The sequence below is a fragment of the Genypterus blacodes genome, unplaced genomic scaffold, assembly GCF_046128005.1.
Source record: "Genypterus blacodes isolate CSIRO-AG114 ecotype Tasmania unplaced genomic scaffold, CSIRO-AGI_Gbla_v1 ptg000067l_1, whole genome shotgun sequence".
NCBI classification, from domain to species: Eukaryota; Metazoa; Chordata; class Actinopteri; order Ophidiiformes; family Ophidiidae; genus Genypterus; species Genypterus blacodes.
The window spans coordinates 2,637,505-2,654,881 of NW_027466879.1; the positions used below are offsets into that span (position 1 = coordinate 2,637,505).

A 17,377-nucleotide genomic window follows, 5' to 3' on the forward strand; every position below is an offset into this window, starting at 1 on the left:
GTGAATCACACACACTGTGACAGAGAAAGCCTTACCAGTGAGTAATGGTTTTACAAAGCATTGTACTAAATCCTAAGCATATGAACATTATCTGTGTGCATGCCTAGTAAAATAGTACCATGTCATTGTGGCAAGATAATAAAATCAAAGAGGAAACCCGCTGGTTTTGTTGGAGTGTATCGACCTGAATGAGCTCAAAAGAGGTTTGTCCTATTAAAGAGTAACTGGAGCACAAAGGAGAGAGAACACAGAGGAGCTGTCTGCTATTTCCTTTCTGAGCCTCTGCTTCCCCCTAGTGTTTACAATCTGGCAACGCAAGATGTGATAATAAAAAACATTTGATATGATTTCAGTTTTCTTTATTTAAGAATTACTGCAACAGCGGCTGCTATAAAATAATCTCCAAAATAAAATTAAGTTATTGATTAAAGTTCAAATTAAAAAGATGACTTCATTTGTTCCGTCTGATGCTTATTGCAGCTCTGATCAGCAGGTAAAGTAGCAGTGTTATTGACTTGTGTCCTTAAAGTGGAGCTGTTATCTTTGAGGTCAATGTCCAGTTTGTGAATGAATGTCTGCCTGTCATGCTGAGTTGCATTTACTGTCTTGTTTGTTTCAGTGGAGGTTAAGGGTTCTGGTCGTTGAGGTCACACTTTAACATGACCTTTATCCCTGCACCCTGATGGGTCGTCTCAAAGGCCTGGACGGCCTGCTCCAGGGAGAAGCGGTGAGTCACCAGGGGCTTCACGTTCACTTTACCGGACGCCAACATCGCTATAGCCATCGGCCAACTGAAACATAATATATACACATTCAAATATAGAATATACAAACGTCATAATTGCTGTTCAACATAAACTGAAATATAGCGTCACTATATGACAAGATAACTGAACTTTAAAAATCTGCTCAGAATAAGAGAACAAGATGTTTTCTTACGTATTGCAGTAGCGGAACACTCCTCTGATGTCCACCTCTTTTATAGTAGCATTGACCAGAGGAACAGTGGTCATCTGAGGGCCCATACCCACCAGCACCACCACGCCTCCAGAGCGAGTGGCCTGAAAGGCAGCAAACAACAATCACTTTGATTATTCAACTGGATGAATCTAAAAGGTTCCAGTGAACAGTGGCAGAGTTCTTCACATACATATATGGCAGTATGGACGCTGCTCTCAGCACCGGTGCACTCAATAGTAATGTGAGGCTGCGCTCCCAGCATGCCCTCCACTGTCGTGGCCAGGTTTTGGGGTGTGTCCTCTCTCTTCACTGTCACCTGGAAGTCAGCACCTAGCTCTTTGGCCATGGCCAAGCGCTCTGCAGCCAAATCTGAAGACAACAAAATATATCAGAATATGGATATTGAGTTAGTCACATTATAGAAACATTCATCAACATGCGTTACCAGTGATGACGACTTGTGAGGCTCCCATGGCCTTGGCCACCAGCAGGCAGACCAACCCAATAGGACCTATGAAGGAAATAATGAAGACACCATATCATCACAACACCACAACACACACCACATCCTGTGCACTGATAATGTGCATGATTATGATCATGAGTGTTGGGCTCAACATTGTAACAATGAGCCAAACACAAGCCACTGTTAAAGGCTCATTAACTTGTTTTTACCAAGTTAAACAGCTTAATTATTATTATGTCTCTTACAGGTCCGTTTAGGATCATTGCTTCATCCACAGTAGTTTTGTTGAGTCAGTAGGATTCCCACTGTTGTGACTACACTGCATGTTGATTTAGAGGCCTGATTCACTGGATGTTCAATGGAATGCAAACATTACCTCATATGCTCTGACTAGTAGTCTGCAGAATCTCGTGGTTGAATGTTTATACAAGACCACGTATATAGTTTGTGTGTTATTATTTTGAATCCTTATCACCTGCACCACAGATAAGCACGGTGCTGCCCAGAGCCACGCCTGCTCTGCGACAGGCGTGGATCCCCACAGAAAGAGGTTCGATCAGAGCTCCCTCCTCAAAAGTCACATTATCAGGCAACCTAGACAGTTGGACAAAGACACAGAAAGAGAAATGTGGCAATATAAAGCAAGAGGGTGAGATTGGTAATGTGTTAGGTAACTTCTTGAGTGCCCCGCTGCAATACTTGTAACAGAAGTTGGCGCTGTGCTTGTAGTATCTGCACAGGTTCCCATCATCAGGAGGAGTGGCACAGAAGAAGATGGAGGGCGACAGGTTATAGCGTCCGTTTTTCAAGAAGTCGTCCATCTCACGGGGAACACCTGGCTCAATCGCCACCCTGTCACCTAGGAAACGATCGAACATGAATTCATATTAAACATTACTTAAAGAGCCCACTCAGCAAGGCTATTTTTCTTTAAGCAGAAGCAGGTTTGGTTGCGCGACACAGCCTCTGCGACCTTACATACACCAAGGACTTACCAACTTTGAGATGCTTGACTTCTGACCCGACCTTCACAACCCGCCCCGCTGCCTCATGACCCAGGATCATGGGTTTTTTGACCACAAAGTCCCCGATTCGACCGTTCTGCCAGAAGTGGACATCTGACCCACAAATCCCAACAGAGTGCATTTGGAGCAACACATCTGGACACAACAAGTGACATACAAGACAGGGACACCATGAGGAAACTAGATGGCTGATCATTGATGATCATTTCTTGAAGTTAAATGCAGACACAAAACAGAAATCCTTATTTCTGCCGCTCCTAGTCTTGTCCGGACCCTAAGGAAGAATCTTGGGCCTCTTGTCTCGACAGTTAAATATTCCACAAGACATCTAGGTGTAACCATGCACCAGCGCTCAAGGCCACTGCATTCCAAATACGTGGAAAAAGGAGCTCGGGGAAATTGGAAATACATGCTAACGAATGAATAATAGGCGCTAAATCTTCTAATACTAGATCCATTTTCTTTCTTGCCCTGCATGGTCCTCATACCGTTGGGTCCGGGCTCCGGGACGGGCCGGTTTTCCTGTAAGATTGGAGATGTAGTCATAGTTTAGTCAAACCAGTTTAGTCATAATAATCCATAAAATGCTGCGAGTTCATGTGATGGCAGGTGTGTGTCGGGGCGTCGTACCAGCCGGAGGTCTCCCTGCGAGTGCAGCACCACACACAGATTATCCTGCTCCATGACTGCGAGACCCACTAAGCACTGAGCAGAAGACCCGACGTGTCCGTGTGAGTCCGGCTGTAACACATTGACAAAGTCCACCTTCACTTGGGGCCGGAACCACAACAAACTCTGTGATTGGATGAACCCCCGTGGACTGGTCCATTTTAGAGGGGTGGACAAAACACAAACACATTGGAGTACACTTAAAACTTGAAGCGTCTCGATAAATACTATATTATAATATCTTCAAATAAATAAAGATACAGTAAGAAAATGCCGATTTACACTTGTATCAAGTCTGAACTATTGATAAGCTGTTTACTTACTAGCACCGCACCCCTTTAAGACATTTTTCATATTCATATCGATTGTCCAATAGGAAAGAAGGGATATACATTTCGTAAGTGTTTTGAAAGATTACTGGTACATGTATTATATTCCATCTTCTTCCTTTTTAACTACGCCTCCTTACCTTAAATTAGTTTTCAGTGGGTTTGCGAAATCGACTCAAATAACGTCTGCCCCTTACTGTTACATTTCAAGGTAGAGTGTTCATCATTCTAAAATATAAAAACATGCTGACTCCTATTGTGTTCTTTAAATTATTATTTTATTCAGGAGTGAGTTTTATGCATATTGTCTGAGCCTGACCCCAGAGAGAGACGGCTTAGATAAAGTCCTCATCACTTGAAGAAGCAATTCTAAAGCAGAATCCAGTGTGTAGTTTATGGATCATTTGCTTAATCTAGTGTGCATTTCGGGAATCATTCTTTATTTTGCTGAGAAAAGTAAACATAACTGAGACATAACATGACAAAATGAGAGGAATGTTCGCTGTGGTCTAACCATTTATTTTGTCTTCAATTCATCACATCATTTGCTGCTAAAAAAAAAAGTTCAACTTGACAAGAGTGCATAGCCACTAGTTTCTGTTCTCAAACACACAGTACATTTTACTTCTTTTCATTTAAGTGTGCAGCAGGCAGCAGTGAAGATTACAGGCAGAGCATCTGAAACATCCAAGATAGAAATCACACAGATCGCCTGAATATTTCTGCAGGTTTTCCATGCTGACATACCCTGTAGTGAACAAGACAACAAAAAGAGATAATTAACAAATGAATGATGATGATCTACAATATAATGGATGAGGAAATTAACGTTATACCTGTACAATTGTGGCGAACTGTATTATCTTCAGAACACAGAAGTGCTTCACATTCTGATGTGTCTGCGTCTGATCTAAAAGTGGGGGGGGAAAGTACTTTAGCAGTTTTGGAAAATTCGGGCGCTAGTATAATCTGTAGTATAATCTATAGTACTGTTTAGAGAAGAGCGCATAACCCACAGGCTGCCGTTATCTGCTTTACTGGAGCTTTGTTCAGTCTTGATATGTAATTGGTCATGGGAACCCTATAAAACAAAACAACCAAACAAAGACGCACAATATCCGTGAGTGTCTTTTGTGTATAAATTAGCATGAAATGATGTCATTCCTGTGTACTTACCCGAGCCACTGATTGATCCTCTTCACGTTCCCAAATAAACCTCCCAACTGTATTTCTGACCTCTTCAATGATCCCCACAAGAAAACAACATTTAATTTTTAACATATAAAACAGTTTTATGTTTGAAAATGTTTGAAAACCTTGAGTTTAATCGCACATTGCTCACCGTGTTGCACAGAGGCCGGGGGCAGCACATAGTGTCCTGTACACACAGACTGAACACTCTGCCGCTTCTCACAGGCAGAGAGAAACGAGCTGTGAAACACTGTCACTTTGTGCCATAGATAATCTTTGCTCTCAAATATCCTGAGAGTGGAATTGAGGATAAAATGTGAAGGTAATTACAGAGACTGTGCTTGAAATGATTATGCAGATGATGAATGTGTATCTTCTTGTCTCTGTCATTCTGTTAACCTCAAAGTATCAGGACATGTAGCATCATCGCTGAAGAGATAATCTGCTGTCCTACAACTCGCCAAGGTTCCACCTTCAGATGCTACACAAAAACATATGTTAGGAACACAAAGACAGATCTTACACGGCTTCAAATGTGACAACATGTGAGGGAAACTGTGAATGTATATCCAAACTTTACATACACAGATTCACAAGTAACTTTGGTAAGACAGCTTTAAAATAGCAGCTAAACAGAACCTGCCACAGGTCTAAAATAAAATGATACAGTAGATTTGGAGTTGAGATTGTTATTGTGGTTGGGTGAGAAGCAAATGCTGAAAATCTTCAACTAAGTTTTGATAATAATTTAGATCCAACACATAATCAATATCCTTAATAATTACTGTAAAGGAAGACAAAGAAACCGACAAACGGAGCAGCAATCAAAGCAATGTAAAATGGATTATCATTATAATCGTTATCTATTATTCATTGAATTATTTTAGTGGCTTTGGTTTCGTCATTTCTTAAATTTTAATTAAGCCAAATGAACACCAGCAGGTGGTTACTAGCTCGCAGCTAGCTGAGACAAACTGCCGTAAGGCCAAACTAAAGTTACTTACTCCAAAAGCTGTAACCGGACAGTGGCACACTACGTGAGAACCAGGCAGTCTTGTTCCGGAACATGGTCAGTATACCTTTTCAAAAAGTGTTTTAGTTTGTTATTATTACATTGAATTCTCTTCACTTGTTAGCTTTTAGTTCCATTCCATGCTTAATGGCTCTGTTGCGTTTAAAACCTTTGGAAAACGTAGTACATTTTTAATTACAAGAGCTGGAAATTAAATATGAAAGTAATTGTCATCTTAATAAGTAGAGATTCAGTTTTTCTTGTGATGTTAGTCAAATTTCCAAACAGGCCTGCATATCTTCAGTTGGTTTATTCAAAGGTCCAACTAGAAGACTACAACCACTTTGACTTCTGTATGAAACAGTGAAGTAAACCATGTGTCCACTGTTCAGGTTATATCCAGCAAATACGAGAAAGTGCACATTGTGATTGAACTGAAATAGCTTAAGCGTCAGTATAAGGATTACTGTAAAATACTTACACTTAAGGCAATAATCAATGTTTTATGCCAATATTCAGTATTGACACCAGACCGCCAACAGTTTTGCAGTACTACGTATAACCACTAGATGGAGATATTATGTAACATGTTATATACTGTTGTCCATTTTATGTTGCTTATAGTCTCTCAGTTAAACAATCAGTGTAGTATAAGGTCACATACTGAGGGCACTTTATTTCATTTGGCTCAGCGCAGTTGCTGTTGAATCATTGTTGGTTTCTAAACTGTTTGTCACCATATCTGCAATATGCAGTGGCCTGATAACCTGGTGTGTGAGCAATTAGGTGTTGACTTTAAAGAGGTTTACAGTGATGCTGTGCCACAGCTTATTATTTAAGGACAACACCATTAATTAAGTCCCTTTCCAGTCTATTTCCGTTGTTGTAAGTGTGTGTATATGTAATGGTCAAAAAACAAGAAATGTTGTTGGACTCCAAGTGATTCTTCAAATGAAGGACTGGCCGAATATTTCAGCTGATCAGACATTCCAACAAATTCCCAATAATATCACGAGCTGTGCTGCATCACATATGGGCTTAATGTGTATCTTCTGGTCCACTTTCTATAACCACTTAGGAAGGGTTGCCTGCAGGTCAGGTGCTCATGCTGTCTCTCTCTCTCTCCCTCTCTGTTCTCACACACAGGCACACACTCAAACACACAGCGAACAAATTGACTCCTGCTTGCTACGCCCAATAATGTCATGTAACCTTGTGCTTTATAACAGCACCAGCCTATTAAGGGAGATGTGGCTGTACAGCAGCATTGCCACTGTGCTGTTCATAGAATTGATGGTCTATGCTTGTTTGAACTCTGAAATGCCACAGAGGCAATCTCTCTGTCACCAAAGCCTCGCAGACAAGGCTGTAGCTTAAGCTATTATGATGCTGCTCTATGAAATTGATCAGAAAAACACATACTACCGACACTCCTCATCCATATACTTCAGCATAGCTCAGATGCAGTAAAATCTAGATTTCTCTGAGCTTGTTTTGTTTTTGCATGTTTTGGATGGCTTGCTTGCACACCGTAATAGGCGAGAGTTCCTCCAGTGTGCACCATGACTGGGTCAAATCAGTGATAACTCTGTTGCCATGACAACAGCAAAGGCCACACCCAGTATGTTTCCCAACCCCCAACATGCTCTGTGCAGAACAAAGCGCTGGGATGAGGGTCTGGGTGGTGGCTCATGGCGCTGAGCGATCGCATGAAGCAGCACCCAAAACAGAATGGTTAAGCAGCTGTTGCGCAGCATCAGCAGCACACGGCAGCTTGATAATAATGAAGACAAATCCCATTTATGATTGGGCATCCATTTATTATCTGCCAAGTAGTGTAAAACATGGTATCAATATAACTGTGCTACACTCAGTTCATTACTTTGTAGTTATTAGCAGAATATGAAAATGTATGACCTCAAGAGAAACATTTGAAAATGTCAATAATAAATATAAATGGATAAAGAGAGAGGCTGGCTTGATGGAAGGATGGATGGATTACATACACAGGGGTATTGTTGTGCATTACAATGTGCATGGTAAGTACAACAAGTGTTGTATTTTGTTAGATTCTGGATTATGTTTATTTTCATGTCCAGTGATCATCTCACATGTGTAAAAGTTATACGATGAATTGAAAATATCCCCTTTGCTTGTGGTTGTTTTGTGAAATCACAGCACAGCTTTTGTTGTTTTGCCTCTTCCTCCTGGCTGTGTGCAGTAAACAGCCTGTTGTGGCTTTTACCGGCTGCCCAAAGAGCATTGATCTCCCTTTACTTTACTACATTGTTCCATTGTATCATAGGAAAGATTATTGAATTGCCATTGCACTGTTTTGTTGCCGTGTTGTGTAACAGGTCATTGTGAAAACCTCTACCATGTCATCACAGCTATAGATTTGTCACTGATTTTTCCCTCACTAATGGACGCCATCTGAACGCCTGACTGACTGAGAGCCAGACCCCAGATTTGGTTCTCCTTCCTACCAGGCTGGATTTTGACTGGTTTGGATTTTTGCTGGACAAACGTAGACCAATGTTTACTCCTGCTGTCACTGTGGTTCGTTTACAATGAGACAGCAACAGGAATTTATACTATAAATAATTGTAATGGGACAGTTTGGGTGCAGCAGAGGCTGATTCATTTGTGTTGTAAAAATAACAGGCTACATAATTCTTATTGATTTGCAAACAATGTATGAGCTGTGTGTGTGTGTGTGTGTGTGTGTGTGTGTGTGTGTGTGTGTGTGTGTGTGTGTGTGTCATGAGATGTGTGTACGCATCTAAAGCTCCGAGGCGAGCTCAGTGGCTACGACTGTCTTTATGATTGACTTCTGGCTTTAAATTTAGCATATTTGCTGCTTTAATAAGACATCGCCAGGCAGCCAATCAGCACTGTTATATGTACATTGTCATCATGATGAGCAGTAAACCAGTGTTGTATTTTTATCCATTGTTTTATGCATTGTTCACACCATTCTGTCACTTTAATTTGAGTTTAGTAAATAAGCCCTATGTGACAGAACCCCCAACCCCCCCTCTTTCTCTCTTTCTCTCTTTCTCTCTGATATCTATCAAGTCTCTTTCTCTGCAGCTACATCAAAGCAGTGAGCTTCAAATCGCAGGTGTTGAAGGATTAAGGCCACCGCAGGACAGGCTTTTATTCTGAGCCCCATCTTTGATGTACTCTGACTGGCACTCACTCGTGTCTGTAACCTGTTACATTACTTGACTGCCCAGGAGTGTCCTGTACTGAATTGTATAGATTATGTTATATACTCACGTACTTATATACTTATACTCACAGAGCTACAAGTGGAATTCAAATAGGTTGCACCCAGGAGTGTTCTATCAAATGAATATTTTAGATTGTCTACAAGGTTTCTCAGTAGTTAACTTCACTTGTGTACTAATTAAGCTTTAATTTGGCAAATGACAGTTATGTGTAAGAGCTCAGGTTGAGGTGATGTAAATTTACATAACCAAATGATTCAGCTATGCCATTAATGCAACTGCAATGTAAATGCAACAAGGCAGCTGCCGGCCGGTGTTAGTGACAGAGGTGTTTAGGTGTGTGTGTTCTCTGTGTGAGGCAGCTGGAGAGAAAGTTCTATAGGAACATGCATATTTGAATGCTGGAACAAGTTTCTTGCCTTCATATTCAGTCTAATTTAGGCTTGATTGAATATATTTACATGTATGGCTAATTTGAAAGCCAACATGTTGAACCGAGCACAGCATTACTGTGATTTCTGCACACTGATCCCTCTGGAAGTGTTCTTAGTTTTCATTTTAGATATTTATCTGACTTTCATCTCAAGTATCCAAGACCTCATTTGCATAAGAGTCAAAAATGATTCTACTGTTACTAATTTCATTAAGTATTTCACAGATTATGCCCTGTTTAACCCATGAACCCCATAATTGTTCCAAATTACAGAATAACAAATACACAGATGCACAGTAAGAGGCTAGGGTTTCACAGCACTGCACAGTCGTACTTGCCTCTGAGCAAATGTGACGTGAAGAAGAAGAGTGGAGTTTTAGAGGGTGACCCTGCTGGTGTTCACTGTAGGCTCTGTCTTAACCTTGGGTCAGCAGGGTCGGTGAGGAGGGACAGGGGGGTAAATTGCTCTGAAGAGCGTAAGAAGTCACGTAGACAACAGCTGAGCAGCGTCTGACAGGAGGGTCATGAGGAAACATGGCAGCCTCCAAAGGCTTATCTTCAGGGGAGCAGGATGACTCCGAGGTCTGGAATAAAAGGTTTCCAGCATATGGAGTCATACATGTATCACAGAGTCACTGCAAGCAGAAACGTGCACATGCCTGCACATGTGTATGCATCATGCAGGGACTCACAGAGGTGCAGGTGTGTGATGTGTTTGATACCTGCAAAACTGAAACTGCTGGCAGAATTCAAGTTTTACTGAACTTAGCCAACTTCATGCCCCGCAGATTTCTGTCCTGCTGCTCTTCCAGATCATGTGTGAAAGATATTTGTGCTCTGAGCTCCTCGGGTCCACGATGACTCATGATTTGGAGTTTGGAAGATGACATAATTGGCGACTTCCTGGGAGTGATGCCCCGCTGAGTAACAATCACCAAGGTTAATGGCCTGACTTCTATTTCTCATCATCTCCAGCTTTTGTTATCATTTCCTCTGGATGTCTTCCCCTGTCGGTTCATGTAAAGTTGAGATGAAGTGGCAAACGAGCAAATCCAGTAATTATTAACCATGACTAATAGCCACTTGATTTATTTACATATTGGCTACATATACAACATGAATGAACTAGAAACATGGTGTGACGTTTTTCCATGTATCATAGAATAATGTAAACAGAAGACAGACTCAAACAACTTAAAGAATGTAATTGGATGTCTGGCTTCTTTCTTATTCTCCTGTGCCGTTGTGGTCCCTTCTTTTTGACCAGCACAGGATGCCTCTGTATAAACACAGGCCCCTTTCTCTCCTCACAACACACACACACACACACATACACATACAAACACACACACACACACACACACACACACACACACAGGTCTTGCTTTGGCACTGTCTCTCAAATGTATGTGCCTGTTTCATGTACCTTGCTGTCACAGAACAAAAGACAGAGATATAAACAATTTATCCATGTCAGCTATAGCTCCTTGCTGGATTCTTCATTTTGCTTTAGTATCTACCTTTGACTGCCATTACAGGTTCTGGGGACAACTTCACGTACTGGCAAGTTGTGTGAGGCAAGGTGCCGATCCTAGGAGAGGAGACTCCAGCAACGCTTGTCGTATTGCACACAACTTAATTGGAGGAAAACCAATGTGTTTCGGCTGAAGGTACTCAAGTTTTCCTCCCTTTCCATAGCAAACCTGGTGTGAAATGACAGTATGCAGACACAAACATTCCTCTTGCTTGCAATGTTGTTATGCCTCTGAGATCTCCGCTCACACGTTCAGGACGATGTTTCATTTCACACTCAGGCTGGAGACTGTGAGTGCTCTCCTCCATTGCAGTCATTGGTTCAGGTTACTCGTGCCTCTGGCGGCAAGTACGCCTGCTGTGACCTTGACCTTGGCCCTGCAGATCTGCTCAGTGCTGCAGAATCTCTCTCTCCCTCTCTCTCCCTGATGCTCTCAAGCCCTCCCTCACCAACTCACCTGCCTCTTCATTAGCTCACTCAGTGGGGTTGTTAATTTTTGAGCATATTCTTTTAGTGTCCCAGGAAAGACACTAAAGACACCTATTTCAGCTTTCCCACCCTTGCTGTGTGCTTATTTTAGAATCTTTTTCAGTTTTAATGTTAACTTTAAGCACTTCATGACCTGACTACTAGTTATATTGCAGATTTCTAAATCTCTTTGGGCCGATGTTGAGCCTGCTCTCATGGTTTCCATTTTAATTAAAGGTCTTCCCTTGTTATCCTTTTGAAGTGAATGTTTTGCTGTTGCTCTTGTTGCTGACTGTATTTTAAGAAACTAATCTCTTTAATTGTCCTTTGCTGTAAAGGACATTGAAGCTGTTCTTTAGAAAGTGCTGTCTAGATAAAGTGTATTATTGTTATTATAACAGGAACTCAATTACGGGCGTGACAGATACTGGTGTGTTTACAGTATCTGAAGCCCCCACTACACAGTTTCTTGGCGAAATTAATAATGCAGTCGTGACTATGACCTTAGAACCCTTTAATTAAGGGCAAGAGACTATTCAGACTTTAATTAGTTTGAAGGACAAGGATAATACTATATACTATTTCTATTTTGTAACGCCGGCAATACCGTTGTATTACAGAGAGGACTTACTTACAGGATTACACTGAACACAAACAACCAAATGATCACATCAAATGTGTAATCTGTATCTGTAAGTAACTTCTTTATCCAGCTAAAATGTTATGGTGCACAGCGTTACAACAGAAAATGTTGGTTTGGTTCTACAGTTTTATATGCTCAGCATCATTGAAGTCAAAGACGATATACGTAGAGACGTTTGTATTTGCAGTAGGGCACATCTCCAGCAGCAGCAGCTTGCAGTTCTACATATGCATTGTACCATTACATAGATGCAGGCATGAACAGATGGTATAATGTGTTATTTGCACTATTGGCTGAGATGGTGTGATGAGATGCAGAGCGACGGCGAACACAGCACACACATGTGAAGCCTCCTGGCACCTAACACAGGAAACTTCTAATTAAAACAACTATTATATTTTCTCCTATGTAAGAAAGAAAAGACCAGCTTGTTATGTTCTTATAAGCTCCTTCTCCATCATCTAGACACACTGTTTTAATTCAACTGCCCTCTGTATGAACATGGTGGTTGTACTGAGCAGTGTTGACCAGAGAGGTAGAGAGGTTGTCTAGGGACTGGAAGGTGCCTGATTCGATTGTGGGCTCCTCCCAGGGAGCTGCTCAAAGTGACAGACAGCTTTGCATCGACATGTATGTTAATGGCTAACAAGCTAAATGGGCACAGAGGAGGGGGGAGAGGACAGGGGAGACGGCGAGAGGACACCTGTCACTCAGCTCGGGAAGGTGCATGTTCATCAGGAAAGTTCTGACTGAAGCAGAGGGAGATCCTCAATGGTTTACAATAAAAGGTTTGTGCACATCAATCATCTTTGTAAACACAGCAGTAAAATCATTTTTATACTTTGTTCTATATTATGATCAACAGCTACAGCATACAGGAACAACTACTGGAAGTACAGAATATTTATCACTGTAAACACTGTACACTGTTACCAGTAAACAAGCTTTCTGACAGACCGGAGAACAGATCCCTCCGTTGTTCGTCTCTTACCTCAGCAAAACCAGAGGCTACAGTGGAACACGGGGAGAAAGTCTCCACCTGGCAGGTTGTTAATAAAGGTAACAGCGGGATTGCGATGGGGGAGGGAGCTGCAGGTGTCGAGCCCTGTTGACCAGAGGCAGAGGAGCCTAATACTGATGTACCATGATAGATCATAGACTCAGACACACCCACAGAAATACACTGGTGCTGTTTTCACTAGATGGTGTTTTCATTTACTTGTACATTCCTTTTAAGGTGGAACCATCCTCGCTTCTTTCCTCCGCCCTCTCATCTCCCCCGAAATCTGGACCATAAATCAATGTCCGGGTTCCTCCAGCAGTCGTTTAGTCTCCATGGCTGCTGGTGTGCATTTCTCTCTCCCTCTGTTTGTTTTCCAATCTAACCCCCATGCCTCCCCACCTCCCGGCTCCTGCTCTGACCCTATAACACCGAGATGCTGAGTACTTAAAAATAAGTCATCTGTCTTTGGATCACCTGTTACTTAGCAACAGCCAGGCGGAAGGACTTTGGAGCTAATGTGGCAGCCAATGAAAACTGCATGAACTAAACCGTTTTCATCACAGGCTCTAGCCCGTGTAACTCACAGTGACTTTGACCTGAGATGCAGCCGCTGCGCTTGGAAGCCGAATTTGTGAGAAACAGAATAGCGCGCACAGATTGTGTGTTTCCAGTGTGTCGCTGCTCGTTTATATCACATGGAGTGTTGTGGAAACAGCAGTAGGCACATTCATTTCAGCAACTGTCTCATTTACATATTGCATTAGCCTTGGTTGGATTCATATGCTTCAAACAGCCTCTGCAGCCTCCATGTCTGGTAGTCCCTGGGTGCCTTCTTATCACATCATAGCTCTCTGGCAAGTCTCACACATGTCTCGGGCCAGCTTCATCATCCTGATGCAGCTGTGGGTTATTGTTTTTTTCTCTACTGTACATCGCAGACCTGGATTTGGACTCCAACAACAATTCCTCTCAATGTTCAGCATTCCCTTTTATCTCAAATTGGCACAAGCCTCTATAATAAGTAAAGGATTATTTAAAGGATCCGTATAAAGGATTCATTCCATTTTGAATTGCTGTCATTTCCATATTTTATTTAGTGTTCTTTTGGGAACACTCCTTTTGAACCTCATGTTTGCTTGATCAAATGTAAGATTGAACAATAGAAAGGTAAAAACCGATGAAAATGTTATTAAATCTTGTCACTGCATGAGTTCTGATTAAGAATCTTCCATTCTCATTTGTGCCTGTAAAGCATCCAACAAACCAGGACAAACACTTTTTCATACCTCATTTCTTTGACCACTGAATATGGAAACCCATGTTAAGCCAGTGACATCTCAGCCCAACTCAGAGTTACTGTTGCCGTGGAGATGCAAGGTCTGGCAGTGGTGTGGTGAAGGGCTGCGGTGGAGTGTTGAGTTACAGGATGCATACAGCAAACATGATCGGTAGACTAGAGAGACTCTGCACACTGCAACCTCCACAAGGTGTATGGTCTTAACTGTATTAGTAAAGACTGATAACAGGTGGATGCTAGAAAACACCAGCCACTCTGAACAGGTTCAAGCTGACTGTGTGTTGTAATCTCTTTGTGCTACTGTATGCTTGGCTACTGTGGTCAGTCTGTCGTCTCCTGCTATGTGCTTCTCCATTATTTCTATGCCTTGTGCATGAAATGGACATAGGGAGAGCAAGCCAGTGACAGGGGAAGAGTCCAAGGCTACAGCTTTAATCTGGCTGCTGTGGTCATGTGATTAATCGTGGCTAGGGGCCAGTGGATAGTGTAATTTATGGTGTGTGTGTGACGGGGGTCAACGTATTTGGATGTTTGCTGGTCCTGGGGGAAATCTCACCCTCACACCAATCCTGTGTTCTTCTCTCTCTCTCTCTCTCTCTCACTGTTATATCCCTGCTGTGACAGTTGTATTTTGGAGGAGCATTAAGGCATTTGGACAATTATGTGTGTGACTATAAAGATGTTGAAATGAAGCCCTTAGGTAATTGTATTTAATAGATAGTGTTATGTATGCATCAGTGCATTTTTCTAAGACATTACATTGTTGCCATCCTGAATGCTGTTAGCAAACAAACAATGGAATGATTCAGTAGTTCTTCTATTTGAGGGCAGGCAATGAGAGCAGATTTATATTGTAGGAAAGGTGGGAGGACGCTTGGGAGTTAAACATATACAACATATACAGGAGCCCCCAAAAATGATTGATTCCGTTACAGTTACAGAAAAAAGGATTACAGATTTGCATTTTAAATGGTTGATTTTCTGACACACACACACCTCTCACACTCTCCTCTGAAGTGAAACCGGCAGCTGCCAATTCACAAGCCTGATAGTGTCAGAACCCAGCCTTAGGATTTCCTCAGACATGATTTTGAGAAAGAGCCAGCAGCGCAAATGTAGATGAGCTTACCAGCTGAAAATGGTTTTGCTTCCTCTGCAAGTCAAACAGCAGCAAACACGCGTAGAAAACCACTGGGCTCCATTTCACTGCCACACCGGACACATGCTGGTCCAGCTACTAATATAATGAGCAGTATCTAAATGAATATGTTTACATACAACTGTGCAATATTTGACATTGATGTCATTCAAAAATCATTGAAAGTAATCAGATGCCATTATAATATTGTGATTCTTGGATTAGGTTACTAATGACATTATTTAACTGGTGATTAGTAACTGTCAATCATGACCTCCCCTGTGTTTGGCTTTGAGACCTTATCACTGATGTGGTGACCTCTCCATCCTCAGCCTCTTTCACGCCAGCATGTGAAAGTGTGTTTGTGTTTTAGGCTTAATCCTCTTTTCCAAACCAAGCATTGTGAGTAAACTTGAGTGTCGTCAGAGGAAGCAGAGGTGGAGTTTTTATGAATTTTCTGTTGTTTCCATATCTGCCAGCATCACACCGTGCTGATAACAGCACTTTCCAACTGACCTTCCCCACCAGCTGCTCACCAGCCTGTTCTATCCAGCAAGATTTGTCTGCTTCCTGTGCTGCTTTTCTGAGTTCCTCCTCAGTAATTTGGTTTTAGCGTTCTTCTTTCTTGATGGAGTAAATGTCTACATTTACTTTGCAGTGCATGCATGGGTCATGTCAACGACATCTTGGTTTATATGCAGCCGGCCCTCCTTCATTCATTTTGTTTATTCATCTGGACAAATATGTAAATACGATGGCAGTGATGTGCTGTGTCACCTCATGTTCTGCACCTCTGGCGCTAACAGCAGATAGAGAAATACATTAGACAGAGACAGGGTTGATGTAATGTTTAGTTTAATGAAGCAGTGACTTCAGTGAAAGGAGTTGATGAATGTCACTGCAGAGCGTAAATGTAGAGAAACATTGCCACTCAGCACACACAAACATGTCACATGTGGATAGGCACAAACATGAGACCTCTTCCTACCACAGTCTCCTCACCGCGAATTTCAATTCAAGCAATACAGAATTGAATAGCATCCTCGTAGAAAAACTTTTAACTACCACTCTTTCATTGTCATCACACACGGACTTGGAGACAATAAAGTGGAGAGCTGCAGTAAGTTTACTAATCTCTCAATCCACTTTAAAACCCCTAAGCCAATGAACTTACTTATGTATTGATTCGTACTGTGCCCTTGTTACTAAACCAGTAAACTACTCAACAACACATTGCAACATTCCTCATACAATTCTGTCTTAGACGTTTTGACATTTTAAACTCCACTTTTTAACTCAAACTCCTCTATAGCTTTGATTGGTTGTTTAAAAAGCCCAGTTACTTATTCCGCTTCCTGCGGTCCAGACCTGTCTCCCATAGAAAATATGTGGCGCATTATGAAGCACAATATACAACAGCAGAGACTCCAGACTGTTGAGCAGCTGAAGTCTTATATCAAGCAAGACTGGGGAAAACATCCATTTTCAAAACTACATCAATAAGTGCCCTTAGCTCCCAAATGATTGCTGATTGCTAAAAGGAAAGGTGAAGTAACGGTGCTAAACAAGTGTGTATGTTTACAAAAAAAAATATATTTAATCTATTTCATACATAGATAAGTTTGATATGAAATTTAAAGCCTTAATAAAAGTACAATAGTACTACTGAGATGTGCTCAGTAGCCATGACATCGTTCCCCGTCTTCCTCCTCTTCCTTTTCTCCTCTCCCTCGACTCTGAGCCAGCAAAGACGCGTTTGTATATAATTCTTATCCCATGATGTATACACTTAGTATCAACTCAAGTGCCCTTAAATCTTTGACTTTAATGCTACAGATTTCACTTAAATTATTTTCAAATACCTTGCATTGAGGTACATTAATAAAACCCCGAATCATTTATGTAAACAACAGAGTGAGGAAGGATGTTTGGAGTTTCACTGATTGCTCTGTTCAGCATCATCTTCAGCTGTGACT

The 17,377-nt window shown here is 41.6% G+C and overlaps 2 protein-coding genes across 2 annotated transcripts; both read right to left on the reverse strand.

Annotated features, from left to right (window-relative positions):
* Positions 1-344: 344 nt before the first annotated feature.
* sord (sorbitol dehydrogenase) lies at positions 345-3,221 on the reverse strand. Its single transcript, XM_076155913.1, has 9 exons — positions 3,082-3,221; positions 2,940-2,973; positions 2,422-2,586; positions 2,126-2,285; positions 1,902-2,020; positions 1,406-1,471; positions 1,151-1,329; positions 940-1,061; positions 345-791 (listed from the first exon to the last, which is right to left on the reverse strand). The coding sequence occupies exons 1-9, from the start codon at positions 3,133-3,135 to the stop codon at positions 626-628; spliced, it is 1,065 nt and encodes a 354-aa protein (XP_076012028.1). The 5' UTR covers positions 3,136-3,221; the 3' UTR covers positions 345-625.
* A 42-nt stretch (positions 3,222-3,263) lies between these two features.
* On the reverse strand, positions 3,264-5,708 carry terb2 (telomere repeat binding bouquet formation protein 2). Its single transcript, XM_076155815.1, has 6 exons — positions 5,645-5,708; positions 5,040-5,121; positions 4,792-4,931; positions 4,626-4,687; positions 4,440-4,530; positions 3,264-4,197 (listed from the first exon to the last, which is right to left on the reverse strand). The coding sequence occupies exons 1-6, from the start codon at positions 5,706-5,708 to the stop codon at positions 4,085-4,087; spliced, it is 552 nt and encodes a 183-aa protein (XP_076011930.1). The 3' UTR covers positions 3,264-4,084.
* Positions 5,709-17,377: the final 11,669 nt, after the last annotated feature.

What these genes read in the sequence shown, in the direction of transcription:
- terb2 (XM_076155815.1), bottom strand. Translation starts at nt 5,708, where the DNA reads ATGTTCCGGAACAAGACTGCCTGGTTCTCACGTAGTGTGCCACTGTCC. An exon ending in CCCGGCCTCTGTGCAACACG is followed by an intron (nt 4,688 to 4,791) that starts GTGAGCAATGTG and finishes GGATCATTGAAG; the next exon opens with AGGTCAGAAATACAGTTGGG. An exon ending in TATGCGCTCTTCTCTAAACA is followed by an intron (nt 4,198 to 4,439) that starts GTACTATAGATT and finishes TGTTCACTACAG; the next exon opens with GGTATGTCAGCATGGAAAAC.
- sord (XM_076155913.1), bottom strand. Translation starts at nt 3,135, where the DNA reads ATGGAGCAGGATAATCTGTGTGTGGTGCTGCACTCGCAGGGAGACCTC. An exon ending in CGCAGGGAGACCTCCGGCTG is followed by an intron (nt 2,974 to 3,081) that starts GTACGACGCCCC and finishes CCAATCTTACAG; the next exon opens with GAAAACCGGCCCGTCCCGGA. An exon ending in AGTCAAGCATCTCAAAGTTG is followed by an intron (nt 2,286 to 2,421) that starts GTAAGTCCTTGG and finishes ATCGTTTCCTAG; the next exon opens with GTGACAGGGTGGCGATTGAG.